The 26,450-nt window shown below is 40.2% G+C and overlaps 1 protein-coding gene across 5 annotated transcripts in view; it reads right to left on the reverse strand.

The window, feature by feature from the left end:
- Positions 1 to 26,450, reverse strand: part of SPIDR (scaffold protein involved in DNA repair) — a 275,902-nt gene that overhangs the window by 162,328 nt on the left and 87,124 nt on the right. For all 5 annotated transcript variants that reach the window (XM_027560936.1, XM_027560940.1, XM_027560937.1 and 2 more), the window contains 2 exons: positions 16,482 to 16,783; positions 3,234 to 3,334 (listed from right to left, as the gene is read on the reverse strand). In XM_027560936.1, coding sequence (XP_027416737.1) covers positions 3,234 to 3,334; positions 16,482 to 16,783 — 403 coding nt within the window. The remainder of the gene's footprint in view (positions 1 to 3,233; positions 3,335 to 16,481; positions 16,784 to 26,450) is intronic.

The raw sequence follows: 26,450 nt of genomic DNA on the forward strand, positions 1-26,450 counted from the left end.
GAAATTACAGTCATTTGGGACATGAAGTCACAGTTCTAACAGTGGGTAAACTGGTATCATTGTTTGTTTCCTGACTTAAATAACTCAAAGAGAATTAATGTGAGTTCCTCTTGCCCATGACTACAAAGAGCAATATTAAATACCACTGCTGTACCTAAATGTGGGTTTGGATATAAAAAGTGGAAAAAATAAAGCTTAGACACTAATCGGCTTTCTGGTTTTATTGGTCAGAGGGAAGCTAGAAATACTCCAGAGGCAGCTCCCTTGACCCCAGAGGAAAGCGGAAGTTAGGAAAAAGAACTGCAGCTAGACCTCCTCAGCATCCTGGAGCTGACCCACACTGAGCAGGTCACAGGCAGGGTCCCTTCACTTGAAGCAAAGGGTAAATAACTAAGATAGACCAAGGAGTTGAAGAAAACATTTTAAATGAGTTTAAGACTTGGAACTAGGAAACTGCAACCTGTTTCAGGCCATGTCATTATCATTCCATAAATCTGAACAAACATGTATTGTTTTTAAACTTGTCATATTATGTCAAAAACCCCACGTCTTCACAGAAACCAAAATTTAACAGGCACAATACTGCCAAAAATCAGACAAATTAAATAAACAGCCAACCACATGCCTCTCTTTCCTAGCTTTAAGCTCTCAATATTAGAATACTTAGACCAAGTCATATGTATTTTCTATCAAGTATTTTTTTCAAGTAATTGAAGGATCTTAGTTTACCAACTAACTAGGTTTGGCAGAAATAATCAACCATTTACTAACACCAAGACACTTTTTATTTATGAGAAAATACTGCAATGAAGAAATTAAGACGGACATGGCAACCTATTCCAGTATTCTTGCCTGGAGAAGCCTCAAGGACAGAGGAGCCTGGCAGACTGCAGTCTATGGGGTCAGGAGTCGGACCCTACTGAGCGACTAAGCACAGCACAACACAGGAGACAACACACATCTACACAAAATCCCTGGTCTTCGGGCTCACACCACCATCACTGTGTAGAAAATGCTGGCCCTGTCATTTCTTCTTCCTGTCCTGACCACTCAAGTGGGGAGTCTTGAACACGACCCTGTTTCAGGGGCCTCCTGAGTCTTAGAGGGGTCCCTGGGAAGCAGTGAGAAAGAGGCAGGGGCCAGATTTCTGGCTTCTTGCTCCAGCAGGGCCGAGGGAGACCCACTCCACAGGAGCCACTACTCTGGACGCTTCCTGTGCCTCAGGGGCACAGCAAAGGGAGAGAAGGGCTCCAGGAGCAGTGCCCAGGGGACCCACTCTGCCCCTGGAGATGAAACTTCTGAGTGCTCACAGCTAATGATGCTCAAGGACAAGGAGCATCTTGTTACTCAGCGTTGTAACAACTGCCTCACTGGGAAAATCAACCTCAGTTTTAAAAATATTTTTTAATTGGAGGATAATTGCTTTAGAATGTTGTGATAGTTTCTGCCGTACAACAACGCAAATAAGCCATAATTATATATGTATATATCTCCTCTCCCTCTCTCCCCCTATCCCACCCTTCTAGGTCATCACAGAGCACCAGGCTGGGCTTCCTGTGTTATTCAGCAGCTTCCCACTAGCTCTCTGTTTTACACGTGCTAGTGTATATGCTGCTAAGTCGCTTCAGTCGTGTCCGACTCTGTGCGACCCCATAGACGTCAGCCACCAGGCTCCCCTGTCCCTGGGATTCTCCAGGCAAGAATACTGGAGTGGGTTGCCATTTCCTTCTCCAATGCGGAAAGTGAAGTCACTCAGTCGTGTCCGACCCTCAGCGACCCCATGGACTTCAGCCTTCCAGGCTCCTCTGTCCATGGGATTTTCCAGGCATGAGTACTTGAGTGGGGTGCCATTGCCTTCACCAAGTGTATATATGTCAATGCTACTTTCTCAATTCATACTTCCCTTTCCTTCCCCACAATATGTCCACAAGTACATTCTCTGCGTATCCAGTTCTTCCCTGCAAATAGGTTCATCAGTACCATTTTTCTAGATTCCACATATGTGTGTTAATAAAAAATATTTGTTTTTCTCCGACTTACTTCACTCTGTATAATAGGCTCTAGGCTCAGAGGGTTTCGTCACAGAGATACCCCATGAGTCCATCCCTGAATTTCAGCTGTTCACTACATGGCAGTTCCTGGGATTGAGGAGAAAGGGAATTACCTCTATTTAATATTTACAAGTTTTTCTCTTATTTACCAGTTGCTATAAACATACAGAAGTGAGAAAATACTTTTTTATATTGAAAGGAAAAAAAGTCTTCTGCCAGCCCACAAAGGAAACAAAACACCAAACAGTGAGACGTTCTTCCTAATATACACCTACAGTGAGGTGTACCAAAAGTAAAGAAAAAGACACAACTTCTTACAAATATCAAGGAGAGGATTCATAGGTCTGAAAAATAAGAAATTCATCAAAGAGAAAAACAAAATCCAAATTCTTAAATACAAAGACTTCTAAAAGAACAATCTATTGGAGTTGGTCTTATTCATGTTTTCAATTAATAGACAATTTTTGCCTGTTTTTTTATTTTGCTTTTCTCTTTCACTCATCATATCAGTAAGTACCCTCTATTCTCAAATGAAAGAAAAGAAAACAAAAGGAAGATTCCAAATAAGCTATCTGGTGTTGATGAGCCAAACAAAAGCTCATCTGTTCCCTTCAGTCTCAGCACCCAGTCATACTTGTTTTACTTGGTATTTTTCTTGTCCAACCTCCAGAACGTACTTTCTCAGCTCTATGCTTGACCATCTGGTTAATTCACTTTAATGAGAAGTTGAAGTAGCAACTTTTAAGCTGCATACTACACCTCATTAGAAGGGTTCTACATCAATTTAGTGAGACAAGGACTTGGGATACTATTGAAGTTAGTGTTTATTGAACATCTGTTTCAGGTGTGTGTGTGTGTGTGAATGATATGTGTGAATGTTTCGGGTGTGTGTCTGTGTATGAGTTATTATGTGTAAATGTTAGGTTAGTGTTTACTGAATGTCTATTTCAGGTGTGTGTATTATGAGATGCAGTAAGATGTACTGCTTACTATGGGTCACAGTCACAACAATCAGAAAGCTACTGAAACAGATAAAGCAGAAACAGATATAATATAGAACCCTCCAACTCAGATCTTTGGCACCTAGAGAAAAAGGGGTAAAAATAGTAATGTATATATTTTAATGTAAAAATACTTTTACCTGGCATATTCTTTACTCACATATACCAGTGCAAGCCTTACCTGAAAGTGTCTTTTGGTAAGAAAGACCCTGATGTCTCCACAAAGAAATGGTGGATCTCTCTCGATTCTGCAGTCCATTTAGTCTTTCTGCTAGCCCGCCTCTGTTCAACAAATTATAATGTATTAAGTTTAGTGAAAAGAAAAGCTTCAGAACAGTTGGAACATTTATACTTTATACCCTCCAATCAGGGCATGCAAGTTTTAACTCATTTGGCATTACATTCTCTTCCTACAGGTCAAATCCTTCTACATTAGTGATCTCCTTTTTTAAGACTTCTTGGATGATCAGTTTTCTGATTCTTAGAAATGTGAGCTCCTCTGAGATGAGTCTGACTTTCTGACTACTCTTTCTTAGTTAACTTACTCCATACATATATACTGATTATGTGTTTCCTGCTATGCCGAGCCAAGCACAGGTGCCAAGGATGTGAAGAAGGCAACAAGCCACACCACGGTGGACCTTATAGTCTAATCCACAGATGGGCAAAAAGATAAGTGTAAAATGGGTTCAGAGTTGTAATCAAGAATAAAACCTGCACCCAGTTGACAGGCAGAACACTCACATAAGAGGATCTGGGTATGAGCTCATTACTTGACCTAGAGATAAGTGAGTATTAACTGTAAATACAGCCAACATTATACAAAGGAAAAAACTTCCATGAATGGCAGGAAGATGACTAATAATAAAGGATACACAGGCACTTCACAAGAGACCCGATCTATCAATGAATAAATAGACATACAGATAAATTATAAAGCTCATTTGGGTTTTTCCATGAACTACCTACATTCAGAAGAGTCAGCAATTCCTAACATATCTCTGACCACAAGAGAAACCATGATCAGCTGTTAATCACCATTTGACTATGTAAGTCATCAATTATTTATTATCTCATAAAATTATGTTCACTGATCATTTCTCATTATTTCATTTTATTCTAATAATATTCCTTTGATGTAGAAACAACAGATATCAATACCCACCTCATACATGAAAAAAGTCAGAGCTTAAAGAGAGATCAGGAAAATTCTCCAATATTGTATAACCAGCCAGATGAGGAAACAGAAAGGATGCTGTGTCTGGCATTTAGTCAATCTTCAAGAAATGCTTGTCACTGCCATTACTGACTCTGTTAGATTTTTACTTGCACCCTACACTCTTTCCACAATGACTAAAAGACCTCATTTTAATAAACATTATATATATTATCACTACAAATTACTTCATTTTCCTATTAGGTAGGGTTTTTTTCTACAGGCACTTATTATTTCTGAATATGTGTGTGAGAGAGCAGTATATATTACAGGAAATTTTTAAAAATTCTCACAATCATATATATGCCAAAGCATCTCTACTTTATATATACGTAAGCCTTTCTTCAGATCATTCTGTTCACATGAAGTGACTAAGCAGGCACTACTGGCATCCTCACATGACACAGGACAAACAGAAGCACTGAGAGTGCAACACTGTGCAAGGTGAGACATCTGCTGAGGGGCGCAGCTGGTGAACACCAGGCGGTCTGGCTCCAGAGATCACAAGCTCAAGACTCAGTGACACACCTACTGCCTCTTCAGGAATACCTGCTACTTAAAGATACTAAGAATACATAGAAAAGCAGAAGACTGTGTTCTCTGCACAACGACCTAATTATTTACCAAATGTTTGTTTGCAAACTTATGACTTTAAGGGAGAAGGAAAAAAAAAAGAACATACAGTCTGAAAGCATTATCTTACAAGTGAACTTAGGATTGAAAGGTAAAAATCAGGAGTAAAAATGAATGAATGCAAAACTGTCCTCTGTCACATGTGGGAGCATCTGAAGCCTAAGAGAGAACCTACATTCCCTCCCAGGCTTTGGTCACAGGATTCCTCTGTTCCAAGAATTCCTGCAGGGAATTCTGAGCAGGTAGACCAGAACTCAGGAATGGAAACACCATGATCTCTAGTCAACAATCACAATTCCAGTAAAAAATCTCTTGTATATTTAAAAAAAAAAAAAAAGATTCAATAAGGCTCTGCTATAATATATGCAAAATAATTTTTTTCTTTTTCAGTTTTATTGAGACATATTTGACAAATGAATTTGTAAAGTACATACGGTATATACAGTGGTGACTTGATATATGTATACCTGTGAAAGGATCCTCCCCCATTTACTCAGCTGATAGATCACATGTTTATATTTTATCTTTTTTGATGTAAACATTTAAATTCCACTCTTGACAAATTTCAGTTGTACAATGTAGTGTTCTGAATAACGGTCACCATGTTTACATCAGATCCTCATAACTTACTCACTTTATGACTATAAGTTTGCACTCTTTTCGCATGAATGCATTCCCAGAAGTGGGACTGCTGGATAGTATGGAAGAATCTACTCAGTTTCCTCAGAACCTCCATACTGTTTTCCTTAGTGGCTGCACCATTTACACTCGCACCAACAGCCCACGAGTGTTCCCGTTTCTCTGCATCCTGGCCAGCACTTGTCATTGCTTGTCTTTTTAATGACAGTCATTCTGACAGGTGTTAGGTGGCATCTCAGTGAACTTGGACTTGCATTTCCCTGATGACGACTGATGTTGAACACCTTTTCTCACATCTTTGGTCATTTGAATGTCTTCTTTGGAAAATGTCTATTCAATTCTTCTGCTCATTTTTAAAAGCTGATGGTTTGATATTTTTGCTATTGAGTTGCATGAGTTAATGATGTGTTTTGGATATTAACCTTTATCAGAAATAATTTACAAGTATTTTTTTCCATTCTGTAGGTTGCCTTTTTCATTCGCTTCTGGTTTCCTTTATTCTGCAGAAGCTTTCTATTTTGAAAAATTCCACTTGCTTATTTTTGCTTTTTTAGATTTTGTTTTGGTGTCAAATCCCCAAAATCCATCACCAGGACCAAGGTGAAGGAGATTACCACCTATGTTTTCATTTAGGACTTCTACGTTTTCAGGTCTTCCACTGAAGTCTAACACCTGAGTTGCTTTAATGAATGGTGTAAGACAGGGGTTCAGTTTCATTCTTTTGTATGTGGCTGTCGAATTTTCCCAACATTACTGAAAAGACTACCCTCTATCCATAGTATATTGTGGCTCCACAGTTATGAGTTAACTCACCATATGTGCACAGGTTTACTCCTGGACTCTATCATGCTCCACTACCACTTTGTAATGCGGCCTGAAATCTGGAAGTGTGATGCCTCTAACTTTGCTCATCTTTCTCAAGATTGCTTTAGCTATTTGGGGTCTTTGTGGATCCACATAAAGTTTAGGATTGGAATTTTGATAGGGGTTGCACTGGCTCTGTAGATAGCTCTGGGTAGTATGGACATTTTAACCATATTAATTCTTTCAATCCATGAGAACAGAATAACTTTCCATTTATTTTTGTCTTCCTCAATTTCATTCACCAATGTCATAATTTTAAGTGTTTTTTTTTTTTTTTTTTTTTACCTCCTTGGTTAAATTTATTCCCAAGTATTTTATTCTTTTTGATGGAACTGTAAAATAGGATTTCTTTCTTAATTTTTATTTTGGATAGGTTTGTGGTTAGCATAGAGAAATGCAACGGATTTTTGTACACAGAGATACTAGGGACTTGGTTCCAGAACAACACAGTGAATTTATTATCATAATAAAGCAGATCACAAGAAACTTTTTGGTTTCCTTATACATGTAAAAATTAAGTTTACACTACACAGTACTCTATTAAATGTACAACAGCATTATGTCTTAAAAATGTATATATCTTAATTTTAAAATGCTACTAAAAATGGCAGAAAAACACAGGGTTGCCACAAACTTTCAATCTGTAAAACAAAAACACACAATACTTGCAAAATACAATGAAGCAAAGCACACAAAAAAAGAAGTAGGCCTATATTGATTTTGTATCCTTTACTGAATTTATTTACTACTTCTCACAGTTTTTTTAGTGAGTCTTTGGGTTTTCCTGTATAGTATCATGCCATCTGTAAATAAGACAAGCTCTAACTCTTCTGATATTTAGATGTCTTTTATTTCTCTTTCTTGCCTAATTACTGGGGCTAGGACTTTTAGTACTGTGTTAAATAAAAGTGACAAGAATGAATGAACATCCTTGTTGTTCTTGATATTAGAGGAAAAGCTTTGACCTTTTCGCTGTCAAGTATGATGTCTGCTGTGGGTTTGCACTTTGTGGTTTTTACAACGTTAAGGTACGTTCCTTAACACTCAGTTTGTTGGAAGTTTTTTTCATAAACGGATGTTGATATCTATAAAAACATTTTCTGCGTCTATTGAAATGATATGATTTTTTTGTCTATCTTATTAATGTGATATATCATGTTGACTGATTTGTGAAGGGTGAACAATCCTTGAATCTCTAGAATCAATCCCAATTGATCATGGTACATAATCCTTTTAATATATTGTTGAACCTGATTTGCCAATACTTTTATTAAGGATTTCTGTGTCCATGTTCATTAGGGATATTGATCTATAATTTTCTTTTCTTCAGGTGTCCTTGTCTGATTTCCATATCAGGGCCATGTAAAATGAGTTTGCAGTTGTTCCCTCCTTTTCTGTCCTTGGAAAGAGTTTGAAAAACATTGGCATTAATTCTTTATTGACTATGAGACAGAATTAAATAGTGAAGCCATCTGTTCCTGGATTTTTCTTTGTTGTGAGGTTTTTGATTACTGATGGTAAAGAATCTGACTGCAGTGCAGGAGACCCAGACTTCATCCCCAGGGAGGGAAGATCCCCTGGAGAAGGGAAGAGCAACCCACTCCAGTATTGCCTGGGAAATTCCATGGACAGAGGAGCCTGGTGGGCTAAGGACGGTGGGGTTGAAAAGAGTCAGATAGGACCGAGCAACTCACTTTCTTTCAATCTCACTAGTAGTTCCTCCATTCAAATTCTTAATTTTATCTTGATTCAGTCTTGGTAGGTCAATGTTTCTAGGATTTATCCATTTCTTCTAGGTTGTCCAATTCGTTGGTATATAATTGTTTATCGTACCTATCATAATTTTTTCTATTTATATGGTATTACTTATAATGACTCCCTTTTTAGTTCCAGTTTCGAGACTTTTCTCCTTTTTTCTTGTATCTAGGTAAGTGTGTGTCTATTTTGTTTAGCTTTTCAAAACATTAATCATTTCTACAAATCTTTTCAATTGTCTTTTCAATCTATATCATATATTTCCCTACTGATTTTTACTATTTCTTCTACTAACTTTGGGCCTAGTTGTTCTTCTTAATATGATTCTTTGAAGTGCAGTTAGGTTGTTCGTGCACTGCTGACTTCATCATTATGAAATGATTTCCCTTGCCTCTTGTTATAGTTCTGGGTTCAAAGCCTATACAGTATGGTACAAGTAGAGCTACCCCTCTTTCTTTAGGTTTCCATTTTCATGGAATATTTTTTTCCATCCCTTCACATTCAGTCTCTTTCTCTCTACTTAAAGGTGAAGTTTCTTACAAGCGGCATTTGGTTGGACTTTTCTTTAAAAAATCCATTCAGCTACTCTTTGTCTTTTGATTGGAGAATTTAGTCCATTTACACCAAAAGTAATTACTGATAAATACGGATTTATTGTCACCATTTTGTTCATTGCTTTCTGGTTTTCTGTAACCCTTTGTTCCTTTTGTCTTCTCTTTGTCCCTTTCATTTCAATTTGTTGATTTTTCTCTATGGTATGTTTTGATTCCTTTCTCTTTAACTTTGTTATCTATTATAGGTTTTTCACTCTGTGGTTACCATGAGGCTATATAATATGTCTGGTATTTAAAGCAGTCTACTTGAAGCTGATAACAACTTAGGTTCAAATGCTTACCAGAATTCTATACATTTACTTTATCCCACTCTGACATTTTATGTTTTTGATGGTACAATTTACATGCTTTTATCTTATGTATCCATTAACAAAGCACTGTGCTGCTGCTACTGCTGCTAAGTCGCTTCAGTCTCGTCCAACTCTGTGTGACCCCATAGACGGCAGCCCATCAGGCTCCCCTGTCCCTGGAATTCTCCAGGCAAGAATACTGGAGTGGGTTGCCATTTCCTTCTCCAATGCATGAAAGTGAAAAGTGAAAGTGAAGTCGCTCAGTCGTATCCGACCCTCAGTGACCCCATGAACTGCAGCCTTCCAGGCTTCTCCGTCCATGGGATTTTCCAGGCAAGAGTACTAGAGTGGGGTGCCATCACCTTCTCCAAACAAAGCACTGTAGTTACAGTAATTTTAAATATTTTTGTCTTTAATTTTTTTTCATACTATATTTAGAGGTGATTTACTCACCACTATAACAGAATTAGAATATTGTGAATATAACGATATATTTACATTTACCAGTGAGATTTATTCTGACATGTTTCCCATTACTTTTAACATCCCTCTTTTCAGTTTGAGGAACTCCCTTAGCACTTACTGTAAGGCTGCTGCTGCTGCTAAGTCACGTCAGTCGCGTCCGACTCTCTGAGACCCCATAGACGGCGGCCCACGAGGCTCCCATCCCTGGGATTCTCCAGGCGAGAACACTGGAGTGGGTTGCCATTTCCTTCTCCAGTTCATGAAAGTGAAAAGTGAAAGTGAAGTTGCTCAGTTGTGTCTGACTCTTCGTGACCCTATGGACTGTAGCCTACCAGGCTGCTCCGTCCATCAGATTTCCCAGTACTGGAGTGGGTTGCCATTGCCTTCTCCTACTGTAAGGCTAGATTAGTGTAATAGATGTACTTCTTCAATTTTTTTGCTTCATCTCTTGTTCAACTCTGAAGGACAATTTTGCTGGGTACAGTATTCTACGTTGGCATTTTTTCCCCTTCAGTACACTAGATATATCATGCCACACACTTCTTGTTTGCCAATGCTGTGCTAAAAATCTACTCATAGTTTTACTTTGGTTTCCTGGTACATAAGACACTGATGTTCCCTTGCTGTTTTTACAATGATTTACCTTAACTTTTGATAATTTCATTATATGTTTTGACATGGGTCTGTTTGGATTCAACTTACTAAGAATTTTCTAGACTTCCTGGATCTAGATGTTTGTTTCTTTACCCATCATAGGTAAGTTTCAGGCATTATTTCTTTGAATGAACTTTCTGCCTGCTTCTCTCTTCTCCTTCTGAGACCCCTACAATGAAATACTGGCCCACTTAATGGTATCTCAAGTCCCTGAAGATATCTTCAGTCTTTTTCATTCCTCTCTCTTTCTGGTTCTCTGTTTGGATGAACTCTCCTGCCCTGTTTTTGAGTTCACAGATTCATTCTTCCACTGGATCTACACTGCCGTTGAAACCCTCCACTCAGTTTTTCAATGAAATTATTGCATTCTTCAGCTTTGTGGCTTCTATTTGGTACTTTCTTATATCTTCTATCTCTTAAAATTTTCACTTTGCTATTGCATTATTCTCTTGACCTCAGTGAGCATCCTTAGGACTATTATTTTTGAACTCTTTTCAGGCAAATCATTTATGCCTCTGTCTGTTTCCAGAGTTTTCTATTGTTTTCTTTTTTTTAATGTATTTCTCTTATTTTTTCATTTTGTTTGACTCTATGTGTTTAGGAGAACAACCTTATTGTTCAGCCAGGCCTGAGTTCTTGGTTCCCGCAAATTTTTGTGAACATCCAAGATGTCGTCTTTGTTCTCAGTGTCCTGGAAGTTGAGAGTGTGCCAAGACCCATCAGTGTCCCAAAGGCAGAATCTCAGTCAACACCTTTTAAAGAACACAAGTAAACTTCTGCAGGGAAATACAGGGAGCTGGGCAATTCCGTGCACTCCCTCTGTGTTGAGCCCTTTGGGGATAGCCAGATAAGAACTGCTTCTTTATTTGCTACTGTCCTGCTCAATCCGCAAACGCCAGTCCTGCTGGCCATCAGACATAGGCAATCAAGGTATGTCCTCTGGGTGGCAGTCACAAAAGCTAAAATGCCAGACATGTGCACAAGCCTCTTCTAGGAGACATCATCAACCCACAGCGATGTGGAGAGAGAGTGAGAAGACGGCACCTGCTGGCCTCCCATGTATCCAAGGAGAATGGCAGTCAGCAGCCAAGATGTGTGATAAATTAGAACCTGATCCTCAGGTAATTGTGCAGTAGTTTGAGCATTCTTTGGCAAAGCGGGAGACCAGGGTTGGAGCCCTGGGTTGGAAAGATCCCCTGGAGAAGGAAATGGCAATCCACTTCAGTACTATTGCCTGGAAAATCCCATGGACAGAGGAGCCTGGTAGGCTACAGTTTATGGGATTGCAAAGAGTCAGACATGACTGAATGACTTCACTTTCTTAGGGATTGGAATGAAAACTGACCTTTTCCAGTCCTGTGGCCACTGGTGAGTTTTTCAAATTTGCTGGCATATTGAGTACAGCACTTTCACAGCATCATCTTTTAGGATTTGAAATAGTTCAACTGGAATTCCATCACTTCCACCAGCTTTGTCCATAGTGATGCTTCCTAAGGCCTACTTGATTTGCATTACAGTATGTCTGGCTCTAGGTGAGTGATCACACCATCGTGGCTATCTGGGTCATAAAGCTGTTTTTTGTATAGCTCTTCTGTTTATTCTTGCCACCTCCATATCTTCTGCTTCTGTTAGGTCCATACCATTTCTGTCCTTTATGGTGCCCATCTTTGCATGAAATGTTCCCTTGGTATGTCTAATTTTCTTGAAGAGATCTCTAGTCTTTCCCATTTTATTGGTTTTCTCTATTTCTTTGTATTGGTCATTGAGGAAGGCTTTCTTATCTCTCCTTGCTATTCTGTAACTCTGCATTCAAATGGGTATATCTTTCCTTTTCTCCTTTGCCTTTCACTTCTCTTCTTTTCTCAGCTATTTGCAAGGCGTCCTCAGACAACGATTTTGCCTTTTTGCATTTATTTTTCTTGGGGATGCTCTTGATCACTGCCTCCTGTACAATGTCACAAACCTCCATCCATAGTTCTTCAGACACTCAGTCTATCAGATCTAATCCCTTGAATCTATTTGTCACTTCCACTGTATAATCATAAGGGATTTGATTTAGGTCACACCTGAATGGTCTAGTGGTTTTCCCTACTTTCTTCAAGTCTGAATTTGGCAATAAGGAGTACATGATCTAAGCCACAGTCAGCTCCTGGTCTTGTTTTTGCTGACTGTATAGAGCTTCTCCATCTTTGGCTGCAAAGAATATAATCAATCTGATTTTGGTGTTGACCATCTGGTGATGTCCATGTGTAGCGTCTTCTCTTGTGTTGTTGGAAGAAGGTGTTTGCTATGGTCAGTGCATTCTCTTGGCAAAACTCTGTTAGCTTTTGCCCTACTTCGTTTTGTACTCCAAGGCCAAATTTGCCTGTTACTCCAGGTATTTCTTGACTTCCTACTTTTGCATTCCAGTCCCCTATGATGAAAAGGACATTTTTTGGGGGGTGTTAGGTCTAGAAGGTCTTGTAGGTAGACAGCATATTAAAAAGTAGAGACCTTACTTTGCCAACAAAGGTCTGTCTACTCAAAGTTATGGTTTTTCCAGTAGTCATGTATAGATGTGAGAGCTGGACTATAAAGAAAGCTGAAAACAGAAGAATTGATGCTTTTGAACTGTGGTGCTGGAGAAGAGTCTTGAGAGCCCCTTTGACTGCAAGGAGATCCAACCAGTCCATCCTAAAGGAAATCAGTCCTGAATATTCATTGGAAGGACTGATGCTGAAGCTGAAACTCCAATACTTTGGCCACCTGATGTGAAGAACTGACTCATTGGGAAAGACCCTGATGCTGGGAAAGATTGAAGGCAGGAGGAGAAGGGGACGACAGAGGATGAGATGATCGGATGGCATGACCAATTCGATGGACATGAGTTTGAACAAGCTCTAGGAGCTGGTGATGGACAGGGAAGCCTGGTGTGCTGCAGTCCACGGGGTCACAAAGAGTTGGACACTGAGCAACTGAACTGAACTGACCCTCAGGCAACAGCTTTTATCATATGCAAATAGGCCTCTTTGGGAGAAAGAATGGGAGATGTTTTTGTCAGCTCACTGTGGGCTGAGCCCTAGAGGAATAGCCACAGGGAGTCTTGGTAAGTTCATTAAGAACTATATCTCTGCTAAAGTCTGGTGGCAGGACCAACTGGATGTACATGAGTTTGAGTAGGCTCCGGGAGTTGGTGATGGACAGGGAAGCCTGGCATGCTGCAGTCCATGGGGTTGCAAAGCATTGAACACAACTGAGCGACTGAACTGAGAATCTGGTGGGTCTCATAGACACAAGCCCTTTTGGCTTTTAGAGCCAGGTGTTTGGGGGGCTAGTCCTTCCAGTGAAAGTTTTAGAAGTTGAAGTGCTAAATACTGGATCCAAATTCTCTGCTCCAACATGCAAACTGCATGTTGCTGAGCCAGGGTGGGGTCTATGGTGAGGATCTCATAAATTCACTAAGCAAGTTGCTGCTGCTGCTGCTAAGTCAAATCAGTGGTGTCCAACTCTGTGCAACCCCATAGATGGCAGTCCATCAGGCTCCCCCGTCCCTGGAATGCTCCAGGCAAGAACACTGGAGTGGGTTGCCATTTCCTTCTCCAATGCATGAAAGTTTTCAAGTGAAAGTGAAGTCACTCAGACGTGTCCAACTCTTTGCGACCCCGTGGACTGTAGCACACCAGGCTCCTCCATCCATGGGATTTCACAGGCAAGTTAAGACAGTCCAATTACCTTTTATATAAAATAATTGGTACCAATAATTGGTACCAAAAATAGATTGGCATCAATTCAACAAGGCTAAACACTTATACAAAATGTGAAATGAAAAAGAGAAAGATTCAAAAGCATTCTAACTAATTTCCAGAAAAAGAATCACCACATACTTTTAATACACTCTACCAGGTGAAGAAATCAGGTAAAGAGAAAATAATTTAAATAAACATACTATATAATATCTTCAAGTTTTGCTTTCTGTCAAATATAGCAAGCACTGCAAAAAAAAAAACAAAAACACCTGACCGTAAGACTGGTGAAATATGGCCTTATTATTGACAACCTAACTAAAATATCAAAGCAGTGCTAGATTGCCTTTCATTAGTTATGCCTTAAACAGTGCCATGCATCAACAAAAATAAAAACAGGACTTCCCTTGTAGCTCAGTGGATAAGAGCCCACTTCCCAACATAGGGGACATGGGTTTGATCCCTGGTCCGGGAAGATTCCACATGCCAAGGAACAACTGAGTCTGTGTGCCACAGCTACTGTACCCACCCTCCAGGGCCCACAGGCCGCAACTACCGAGGACAGTGCTCCTAGAGCCCGTGCTCCACGACAAGAGAAGCCACTGCAACAAGAAGCCTGTGCACCACGACAAAGAGTAGCCCGCACTCCACGCAAGTAGAGAGAGCCCACATGGAGCAACAGGACCCGGTACCACCATGAATAAATACATAAATAACTTTTAAAAAATAAACAAACAAGGAAGAAGGCCCAAAGACGCTGAATTAACATTTCCCTGTCGGACAAATCACAAGAGAGAGGGCCAATGTTCTCCAGCCTTGAAATGCCAACTACTTAACTGGATCCTTGCTAGCTAGTCCTTATGAGGTTTAAAAAAAAGAAAAGAATCCTTTTAATCGCATTTATAAATATTTTATTTGTGCTACATTTGTGCTACACCCACCTTTTTCCTCACTGCAGTTTCATTTTCCACAGACTGCCCCCCACCCCATCCCCAGCTGAACTTCTGTGACAATGGCTTGTGACCCTTCCCTGTGAAGATTATCAAGATGTCTGTATCCACAGCATTTTCATAAAAGTTCACTTCAACAAGTCTTTCTTTCATCATTACTAGACAACTAGTTAAGAGATTTTCTCAACTGAAAACATGATGCTCTAAACAGAACAGCCTATGAGCCGAACATGTGACCTTTCCCCTGCTTCTGAACCAGGTCAGCAAACCTGCTCCGGGCAGCAACCATGGGCCTTCAGGAAGTTCAGTAAAGCTCCTCCTAGTGTCAACAGAGAGTCTTCCAGTCTGATGCCTGAGACAGACAGCCCTAATCACACCAATCACACTCTTAGTATTTCAACACAGTAACTCTGAAAGAATAACCACAAAACAGACATCTCTCAGTTATCACTTAGAAATCACAAGAAGAAATCAACTATTTGCATATTGCTGGAGTTGCTTCAGTCATGAGCAAAGGATATTTGAATCCCTTTAATTAGATTCCTTTCCTGTTTTCTCAATAGACTACGACATCATTCTCATTTAAGGGTATTTAATAACTTCTTCACTCTGGGCATGAGGCATTCTGTCTTACTTTATGTCAAAAACAACAACAGTGAACAGGCATCGACATATCACCAGACTATATCCATCGCACTGGATCAGTCACATTCTTCTAGTCTCCCCTCTGCTCCTTTATTCAAAACAGGTCTCCTTCTCCCATTTGCATCCCTGGATATGGACAGCGATTATTCCTAACCTCTGTCTCCACTGGGTCTTCTCTATTATTTTCTAACTCATCTCACATTTTTCCTCTGGGATCTCTTTTAGACACTGGATCCCAATCAAGCCTGATCAAACGTGTGCCTGCCCCTTTCCTGCTTTGAACTGCAGCTTCTAGCAGAGGTGACACTGCTTTCCAGAACTCAAGCTCCTTGCCTCCTCCCCCACTGACCCAACACTAACACCATCACTGGGCTCTCCTTGGTGTGTGCTGTACTTGCCCTCCGTGAAGTACACAGCCTCAACAGATCCCAAACCGTATTCTTCATTAGTGCATTTACACACTCTACTGTGCTCCTGCACACATTCTGCTGGCCCTCTGTAGCCTAGCTTCTATGGTTCTTCACACACACACCAGCCAGTATCAGGCCTGTGAATCCTTGCTCTCGCCAACTACAATCACAAAAGCAATCTCAATACTCTATATTTCTATTTCCCTCTTTAGATATAACTCACTCAAAAACAAGAACAGTCATTTACTTGTATTAACTGTCAAACACAGCACTTGGAACATGGTTACTAAATAAAATTTGATAAACCCAACCAACCAGTCTCCATTAAGGAAAACAGTTACATAAGCTGGTTATGATTGAAACAGTGGATGTTCAACTTATATAAACAAATCCATAAGTCATCTCCAGAAATTAGGACCCTATAACTGCTCATCAGAACTACAATTCTATTCTATAAATCTTCCTTCCCACATAAATAGATTTTTTTTTTAATAAATAGATATTTTTAAATTAACATTTTAGGTATTTGGATTTTCTTAGAAAAAGAAAAACTGTTTTATAAAGTATTTAACCTTAAAAGCTTCTTCCTTTTTGCTGAACTTTCTGGAGTCTTGGGAAGTTTTGTCTGTTTCTTGGGTGTCTGCAAAATGGTCTCCGGAGTCTTGGGAAGTTTTGTCTGTTTCTTGGGTGTCTGCAAAATGGTCTCTGTAGATTCTACCCGCAGGTTTTTTCGTCTCTCTGTGACCTGTCTTCCATCTGATCCAAAATCCATGTGGTATTTGTGAGAGGATTCTGAATCAATGAGCAAGACGTTCTCAGAGCCGTCATCTTCTTCACTATCTGATGAATACTCTAAAATCTCTGTAGGATTTGTCTGAAAACAAAAAAATTAAGAGAAATGCAATTAACTTTAGAGAATTGTTTATTCAAATCCATATTTATACCACGCCTATTATTCTACTCCCCTATGATTATACTCATTGAAATAACTTTGCAGACATAATATCTGTATCTTAAACTTCTTTCTTGATACAAAATCCAAACTAAGCAAGCCATATACCCAAAGAAGAGATTAAACCAATTGTAAGCCAGACACTATCTCACAGAATCCACCAAATCCAGTACAAACATTTCAATCTTCCTTCAATAAACTAAAAGAAATGTGCCACACATTTGTCAGTCTCAAAAACTGAATTAATAGCATGAACCTGAATGCCATCAGTCATTTAACACCTACTGGGGAAAAAGTAATCTTTTGATTCTGAATTTTAATGTGGGGTATAATAATAATTTACTATTTGTTAAAACTCAAATTTTCTCTAAAACTGCCTCTTCAGATGTAACCCACTTAATTGACCAAAAAAGTCTCTAAGGATAAAGATGAAAAATTGAGTTTTCCCATATAATTCCAATGAAATATTTTCCAGAGGCCAGTTTGAAACTGCTAATAAAATTAATACACAGAAATCGCTTGCATTCTTATATACTAACAATGAAAACTCAGAGAAATTAAGGAAACAATCCCACTCACTATTGCAATGAAAAAAATAAAATACTCAAGAATAAATTTACCTAAAGAAACAAAAGACCAAGTATACAGAATAAAACACTGATGAAAGAAATCAAAGATGACACAAATAGATGGAGAAATATACCATGTTCTTCAATTGGAAGAATCAACATAGTAAAAATGAGTATACTACCTAAAGCAATCTATAGATTCAGTGCAATCCCTATCAAACTACCAATGGTATTTTTCACATAACTAGAACAAATAATTTCAGAATTTTTATGGAAATACAAAAGGCCCCAAATAGCCAAAGCAATATTGAGAAAGAGGAACGGAACTGGTGGAATCAATCTTCCTGACTTTAGGCTATACTGCTGCTGCTGCTAAGTCGCTTCAGTCATGTCCGACTCTGTGTGACCCCATAGCCAGCAGCCCACCAGGCTCCCCCATCCCTGGGATTCTCCAGGCAAGAATTCTGGAGTGGGTTGCCATTTCCTCCTCCAGTGCATGAAAGTGAAAAGTAAAAGTGAAGTCGCTCAGTCGTGTCTGACTTGTAGCGACCCCATGGACTGCAGCCCACCAGGCTCCTCCGTCCATGGGATTTTCCAGGCAAGAGTACTGAAGTGGGGTGCCATCACCTGCTACAGTCATCACGATAGTATGGTTCTGGCACAAAGACAAAAATATATATCACTGGAACAAAATAGGAAATCCAGAGATAAATCCATATACCTATGGACACCTTATCTTTGAAAAAGAAGGCAAAAATATACAATGGAGAAAAAACAGTCTCTTCAACCGTGGGAAAACCAGTCAACTACGTGTAAAAGAATGAAACTAGAACACTTCATAATACCACACACAAAAATAAACTCAAAATGGATTAAAGACCTAAATCTAAGACCAGATACTATAAAAACTCTTAGAGGAAAACAGGCAGAACACTCTCGAACATAAATCACAGCAAGATCCTCCATGATCCACCTCCCAGAGTAATGGAAATAAAAACAAAAATAAACAAATGGGACCTAATTAAACTTAAAAGCTTTTACACAACAAAGGCAACTGTAAGTAAGGTGAAATGACAACTCTCAGAATGGGAGAAAATAATAGCAAACGAAACAACTGAAAAAGAATTAATCTCCAAAATACACAAGTAGCCCATGCAGCTCAATACCAGAAAAATGAACAACCCAATCAAAAAGTTGGGCAAAAGACCAAAACAGACGTTTCTCTAAAGAAGACACATAGATGGCTAATAAACACATGAAAAGTGCTCAATATCACTCATTATTAGAGAAATGCAAACCAAAACCACAATGAGGTATCACCTCATGTTGGTCAGAATGGCTATGATCAAAAAGTCTACAAACAATAAATGCTGAAGAGGGTGTGCAGAAAAGGGAAACCTCTTACACTGTTGGGTGGAAGGCAAACTGGTACAGACACTGTGGAGAACAGTGTGGAGATTCCTTAAAAAAACTGGAAATAGAACTGCCATACGACCCACCAATCCCACTGCTGGGCATACACCCCGAGGAAACCAGAACTGAGAGAGACACATGTACCCCAATGTTCACTGCAGCACTGTACAATAGCCAGGACATGGAAGCAACCTAGATCTTCATCAGGAGACAAATGGATAAGGAAGCTGTGATACATATACACAATGGACTATTACTCAGCTATAAAAAGGAATGCATTTGAGTCAGTTCTGATGAGGTAGATGAACCTAGAGCCTAATATACAGACTGACATAAGTCAGAAACAGAAAGACAAATAATGTATATTAACGGATATATACGGAATTTAGATGGTACTGATGATCATATATTCAGGGCAGCAAAGGAGACACAGATGTAAAGAACAGACTTTTGGACTCAGCGGGAGAAAGCGAGGGTGGGATGATTTGAGAGAATAGCATTGAAACATACGTATTACCATATGTAAAACAGATGGCTAGTGAAAGTTTGATGCATGAAGCAGGGCACCAAAAACTGGTACTCTGGGACAACCCAGAGGGATGGGGTGGGGAAGGAGGTGGGTTCAGGATTGGGGAGGACACATGTATACCTGTGACTGACTCATGTGATTGTATGGCAAAAACCATCACAATACTATAAAGTAATTATTCTCCAATTAAAATATATTAATTAATTAAAAATAAAGGCAATAAAATAAAATCCTCTTTTCACTGCACATCAAAAAAAAAAAGAAACTAGTCCTATGCACTTTTTCCCCTTTTAATGTCTTGTTTTTCAGAATGTTCTATTAATTTGTGTTTTTGTGCTATCTTGATAATTGAGGGAAATATCATGGCATGGTGGATAGAACTGTTATGCAATATAATATAATTATAATATAATAATAATATGCTTGAGAGCATAACAAATATTTACCTTTGGAATTAAAAAACAAACAAACAGGAACTATGTTAGAATGAGTCACTGAGTCTTTTTCCTAACATTTCCTATACTTCCTTCTACTCAAATTTCTGAAGTACCAAATAAGAATTTTTGCTTTGAACACCAGATTATAAAACAGGACTTCACATCAAGAGCCAAAACTAGGGCTTCCCTGGTGGCTTAGTAGTAATGAATCCACCTTCCAATGCAGGAGACATGGGTTGATCCCTGGTCCAGGAAGATCCCACATGCCTCAGAGCAACTAAGTCATGCACCACAACTACTGAGCCTGTGCTCTACAGCCTGGCAGCTGCAACAACTTAAGGCCACACACCCTAGAGCCCATGCTCTGAAGAGAAGCCACCGCAGTGAGAAGCCCGAGAATCTCAACTAGAAAGTAGACTCCCCTGCTGCAACTAGAGAAAAGCTCGTGCAGCACTGAAAACCCAGTACAGCCAATAAATAAATAAGTAAGTAAATAAACTGCAAATCCTGGAGAGAAAAATCAGAACATTCTTCTGTAATATCTTCTGTCTTTGCCCAGAAACATGCTAAAATGTTTAAATATGGTAGATATTTTCCTATTACTTGATTTTGCAAGTCACTCTCATTGTTTTAATGTCAGCAACAATTTATCCCTCAACATTCTAATTTTCCAGTATATTAGTAGCTGCTCCTAATTTAATAGCTACACTAAATTTTTAACTCATTAAATGTAAACTGTACATTTAGTTGATTGGGTTCTATACCCCATTGATTCATACTGCAGCTACAGGGACCCTCACAAGGAGCACTTCCTATTGATGGTCAGCTTGGACAGTGTCTAAATTTTTAACTCATTAAATGTAAACTGTACATTTAGTTGATTGGGTTCTATACCCCATTGATTCATACTGCAGCTACAGGGACCCTCAAAAGGAGCACTTCCTATTGATGGTCAGCTTGGACTGTGTCACTGGCACTGTAGCAGGCACATGGACACATGAGAACGAGGTTATCACTTGTGGGTGTGTGTGTGCGCATGTGCACTGGGGGTATGTGTGTGTGTGTGTGTGTGTGTGAGTGTGTGTGTGTGTGTAGGTTAGCATTACAATTTTAATCATTTACTAATCTACACACAAGGCAAAAAAATTGATCACATTTGGCCTTTTAAGAATCTTATCGTTAAAATCTTTTTAAGAGCTTAAAAAGGACCTCACCTATTCCCACATCTCAAAAGTTTGGGTAGTCACCTGTTATCAGGTGCCATTTAAAATATGAAAAAGTACATGAAAAAACTGTCAAAAGAAGAGCTTCATCCCACAATCCTCTCCACAGGCTCAACTGTGTGCCCACTTTACTGTGTTACTGAAGTATTCAGTAGGAGAAGGCAATGGCACCCCACTCCAGTACTCTTGCCTGGAAAATCCCATGGACGGAGGAGCCTGGTAGGCTGCAATCCATGGGGTCGCTAAGAGTCGGACACAACTGAAGTGACTCAGCAGTAGCAGAAGTATTCAGTACTACACACTGCTCGTCAGGGGCACCTGTTCCCCTCAACACTGCCCTGCCAGACACAGCTTCCGAGTAAACATTAAGAACAGGCCACAAAAGAACCACAGTAGCGGACACTGAAAACTAAGTTTCTCAACATGAAATTTTCGGATATTACTTGAGAACTCCCAGTTTAATTTCATGGTTTTGCTATGGAATGTCTTTTTCTTCAGTACTCGAAAGTTGTGCACTTCCCGCTAGAGCAGGGCTGCTCAGCGTCAGCACCGCTGCCATTTCACCCAGGATAACGTGGGGGCGGTCCTGTGCACCGCAGGGTGGTTAGCAGCATCCTGGCCACTACCCACTAGCAGAATGATCAAAAGTCTCCAGGCATCCCCCGATCGAGAACTACTGTCCTAGAAAAAAGTCAACAAATAACCAGCTACACGTGGCCTGTGCCAGGGACTCACATGAAAAACTGAGGAGGTCAAAATGAAATAGTCACAGAACAAACTGGTGGAAGTACTGCAATAGAAGTGTTGTTCAGGCTGCACAGGAACAGGTAAGAGAACAAAGCCAGCTGGGGCACAGGGAGAGGGGAAGAAGGAAACAGATGCCACTAGAATCAGGACTTGCCACCTAAAGCTGAATGCGAACTGCAGGTTATTAGGCAGAGAGAAAAGGAAGTGCATTCGGGGACTGAAATAGCACGACCACAAATAGGAGGCCAGAAAGAACAGAGCGCACCAGGGTAATCTACAAGAAGCAGAGGAAAGGGGCGTTGAAGGCCGAGCAGACCACAGCAGGGCATGCTGCTGCACTCTGAGGCCCTTGCGAGCCACGGGCAGTTTTACCAGGGGCAAGCCAAGGCTCATGCTGGTGTGGAGAGATCACCCAGACAACATTCTGAAGAACAGCAGCTAGCTGTTGAAGGAAGGAGGCAGCAGCTAGCAAGAAGTCTCCTCCATAATCAAAGCAAGAGATGAAGATGTGAGAGGTGGCAGGAGGATACAGAAGCAGACTGGAGAGAAAATAACAAAGAAAATGTAACAATACTTGAGGACTCCCAGATGTCAGAAATGAAAGTGAAGGCAGAATGAAAGGAGACCCCAAGCACCTGGTCTGGGCAACAAGAGAGGTCCATTTATCAAGAAAGGGAATTCCAGAAATATATCTGGAACAGGATTGTTCCCAATACTGAATTTGGTTTTGGTATGTTAATATTGTAACGTCTATGAAATAGCTGAGGTAACAATGACCAAGAGGCAGCCACGGCTTAACAGGCCTGGAGCTTAAACAAAGAGATTCGACATGGAGATTCAAGTGCAGGAACCATAGGGACAGAAACTGTGCGCTCAAGTTGAGGGCTCATGGGAAAGACGGTCCACAGAAACCATGTAACCGAAGAGAAGCTCCAGGCTGGAACTTTGGGAATATCATCAACATTTAAGCTGTATTCAGGTGAGAAGAGACAGAAAAGTGAACTCACTTGAGAAGGAAGAGATTGCACAGATACGAACCCAACACCATCTCAAGCTCAGCCCTGCCCTCAATCACAGGATATCTTAAGCAATTTATTTAACTTTCCTATGCCTGTTTTCTGAAGGAAATCAGTCCTGGGATTTCTTTGGAAGGAATGATGCTAAAGCTGAAACTCCAGTACTTTGGCCACCTCATGCGAAGAGTTGACTCATTGGAAAAGACTCTGATGCTGGGAGGGATTGGGGGCAGGAGGAGAAGGGGATGACAGAGGATGAGATGGCTGGATGGTATCACTGACTCGATGGACGTGAGTCTCAGTGAACTCCAGGAGTTGGTGATGGACAGGGAGGCCTGGCGTGCTGCGATTCATGGGGTCGCAAAGAGTCGGACACGACTGAGCGACTGATCTGATCTGATCTGATGCCTGTTTCTTCATCTTCAATTTGGAGACACAGTAACATCTAACACATTAAGCATTTCATCGTCATTTAGTCACTAAGTCGTGTCCAACTCTTGCAACCCCATGATTATTGCCCACCAGGCTCCTCTGTCCATGGGATTCTCCAGGCAAGAATACTGGAATGGTAGCCACTTCCTTCTTCAGGGGATCTTCCCGACCCAGGAATTGAACTCGTGTCTCTTGCACTGCAGACAGATTCTTTGCAACTGAGGTTTTAAGCATTTAATAAATGTATTAAATTTTATATTTATTTTCTTTTTTAAGATTTTTCTTAATCCCTAAGAGGATCTCTGTAAATGACAATGAGGAACAGAGCAAATAATGTCTTCAGCAGCCGATCAAACACGAACAATGCCTTAGCCAGCAAAACAAACCATGGAGAAGGGAATGGCAAACCACTTCAGTATTCTTGCCTTGAGAACCCCATGAACAGTATGAAAAGGCAAAATGATAGGATACTGAAAGAGAAACTCCCCAGGTCAGTAGGTGCTCAATATGCTACTGGAGACCCGTGGAGAAATAACTCTAGAAAGAATGAAGGGATGGAGCCAAAGCAAAAAGAATACCCAGCTGTGGATGTGACTGGTGATAGAAGCAAGGTCCGATGTTGTAAAGAGCAATATTGCATAGGAACCTGGAATGTCAGCTCCATGAATCAAGGCAAATTGGAAGTGCTCAAACAAGAGATGACAAGAGTGAATGTCGACATTCTAGGAATCAGCAAACTGAAATGGACTGGAATGGGTGAATTTAATTCAGATGACCATTATATCTACTACTGCAGGCAGGAATCCCTCAGAAGAAATGGAGTAGCCATCATGGTCAACAAAAGAGTCTGAAATGCAGTACCTGGATGCAATCTCAAAAACGACAGAATGATCTCTGTTCGTTTCCAAGGCAAACCATTCAATATCACAGTAATCCAAGTCTATGCCCCAACCAGTAATGCTGAAGAAGCTGAAGTTGAACGGTTCTATGAAGACCTACAAGACCTTTTAGAACTAACACCCAAAAAAGATGTCCTTTTCATTATAGGGGACTGGAATGCAAAAGTAGAAAGTCAAGAAATACCTGGAGTAAGAGGCAAATTTGGCCTTGGAATACGCAGTAAAGCAGGGCAAAGACTGATAGAGTTTTGCCAAGAAAATGCACTGGTCATAACAAACATCCTCTTCCAACAACACAAGAGAAGACTCTATACATGGACATCACCAGATGGTCAACACCGAAATCAGATTGATTATATTCTTTGCAGCCAAAGATGGAGAAGCCCTATACAGTCAGCAAAAACAAGACCAGGAGCTGACTGTGGCTCAGACCACGAACTCCTTATTGCCAAATTCAGACTGAAATTGAAGAAAGTAGGGAAAACCACTAGACCATTCAGGTATGACCTAAATCAAATCCCTTATGATTATACAGGGGAAGTGAGAAACAGATTTAAGGGACTAGATCTGATAGATAGAGTGCCTGATGAACTATGGACTGAGGTTCGTGACATTGTACAGGAGACAGGGATTAAGACCATCCCCATGGAAAAGAAATGCAAAAAAGCAAAATGGCTGTCTGAGGAGGCCTTACAAATAGCTGTGAAAAGAAGAGAAGCAAAAAGCAAAGGAGAAAAGGAAAGATATAAACATCTGCATGGAGAGTTCCAAAGAATAGCAAGAAGAGATAAGAAAGCCTTCTTCAGCGATCAATGCAAAGAAATAGAGGAAAACAACAGAATGGGAAAGACTAGAGATCTCTTCAAGAAAATCAGAGATACCAAAGGAAAATTTCATGCAAAGATGGGCTCGATAAAGGACAGAAATGGTAGGAACCTAACAGAAGCAGAAGATATTAAGAAGAGATGGCAAGAATACACAGAACTGTACAAAAAAGATCTTCACGACCCAGATAATCACGATGGTGTGATCACTCACCTAGAGCCAGACATCCTGGAATGTGAAGTCAAGTGGGCCTTAGAAAGCATCACCATGAACAAAGCTAATGGAGGTGATGGAATTCCAGTGAAGCTATTCCAAATCCTGAAAGATGATGCTGTGAAAGTGCTGCACTCAATATGCCAGCAAATTTGGAAAACTCAGCAGTGGCCACAGGACTGGAAAAGGTCAGTTTTCATTCCAATCCCAAAGAAAGGCAATGCCAAAGAATGCTAAAACTACGGCACAATTGCACTCATCTCACACGCTAGTAAAGTAATGCTCAAAATTCTCCAAGCCAGGCTTCAGCAATATGTGAACCGTGAACTTCCTGATGTTCAAGCTGGTTTTAGAAAAGGCAGAGGAACCAGAGATCAAATTGCCAACATCCACTAGATCATGGAAAAAGCAAGAGAGTTTCAGAAAACATCTATTTCTGCTTTATTGACTATGCCAAAGCCTTTGACTGTGTGGATCACAATAAACTGTGGAAAATTCTGAAAGAGATGGGAATACCAGACCACCTGATCTGCCTCTTGAGAAATTTGTATGCAGGTCAGGAAGCAACAGTTAGAACTGGACATGGAACAACAGACTGGTTCCAAATAGGAAAAGGAGTACGTCAAGGCTGTATATTGTCACCCTGTTTATTTAACTTATATGCAGAGTACATCATGAGAAACGCTGGACTGGAAGAAGCACAAGCTGGAATCAAGATTGCCAGGAGAAATATCAATAACCTCAGATATGCAGATGATAACACCCTTATGGCAGAAAGTGAAGAGGAACTAAAAAGCCTCTTGATGAAAGTGAAAGTGGAGAGTGAAAAAGTTGGCTTAAAGCTCAACATTCAGAAAACGAAGATCATGGCATCTGGTCCCATCACTTCATGGGAAATAGATGGGGAAACAGTGGAAACAGTGTCAGACTTTATTTTTCTGGGCTCCAAAATCACTGCAGATGGTGCCTGCAGCCATGAAATTAAAAGACGCTTACTCCTTGGAAGGAAAGTTATGACCAACCTAGATAGCATATTCAAAAGCAGAGACATTACTTTGCCAACAAAGGTCCGTCTAGGCAAGGCTATGGTTTTTCCTGTGGTCATGTATGGATGTGAGAGTTGGACTGTGAAGAAGGCTGAGTGCCGAAGAATTGATGCTTTTGAACTGTGGTGTTGGAGAAGACTCTTGAGAGTCCCTTGGACTGCAAGGAGATCCAACCAGTCCATTCTGAAGGAGATCAGCCCTGGGATTTCTTTGGAAGGAATGATGCTAAAGCTGATACTC

Source organism: Bos indicus x Bos taurus, chromosome 14, assembly GCF_003369695.1.
Source record: "Bos indicus x Bos taurus breed Angus x Brahman F1 hybrid chromosome 14, Bos_hybrid_MaternalHap_v2.0, whole genome shotgun sequence".
NCBI classification, from domain to species: domain Eukaryota; kingdom Metazoa; phylum Chordata; class Mammalia; order Artiodactyla; family Bovidae; genus Bos; species Bos indicus x Bos taurus.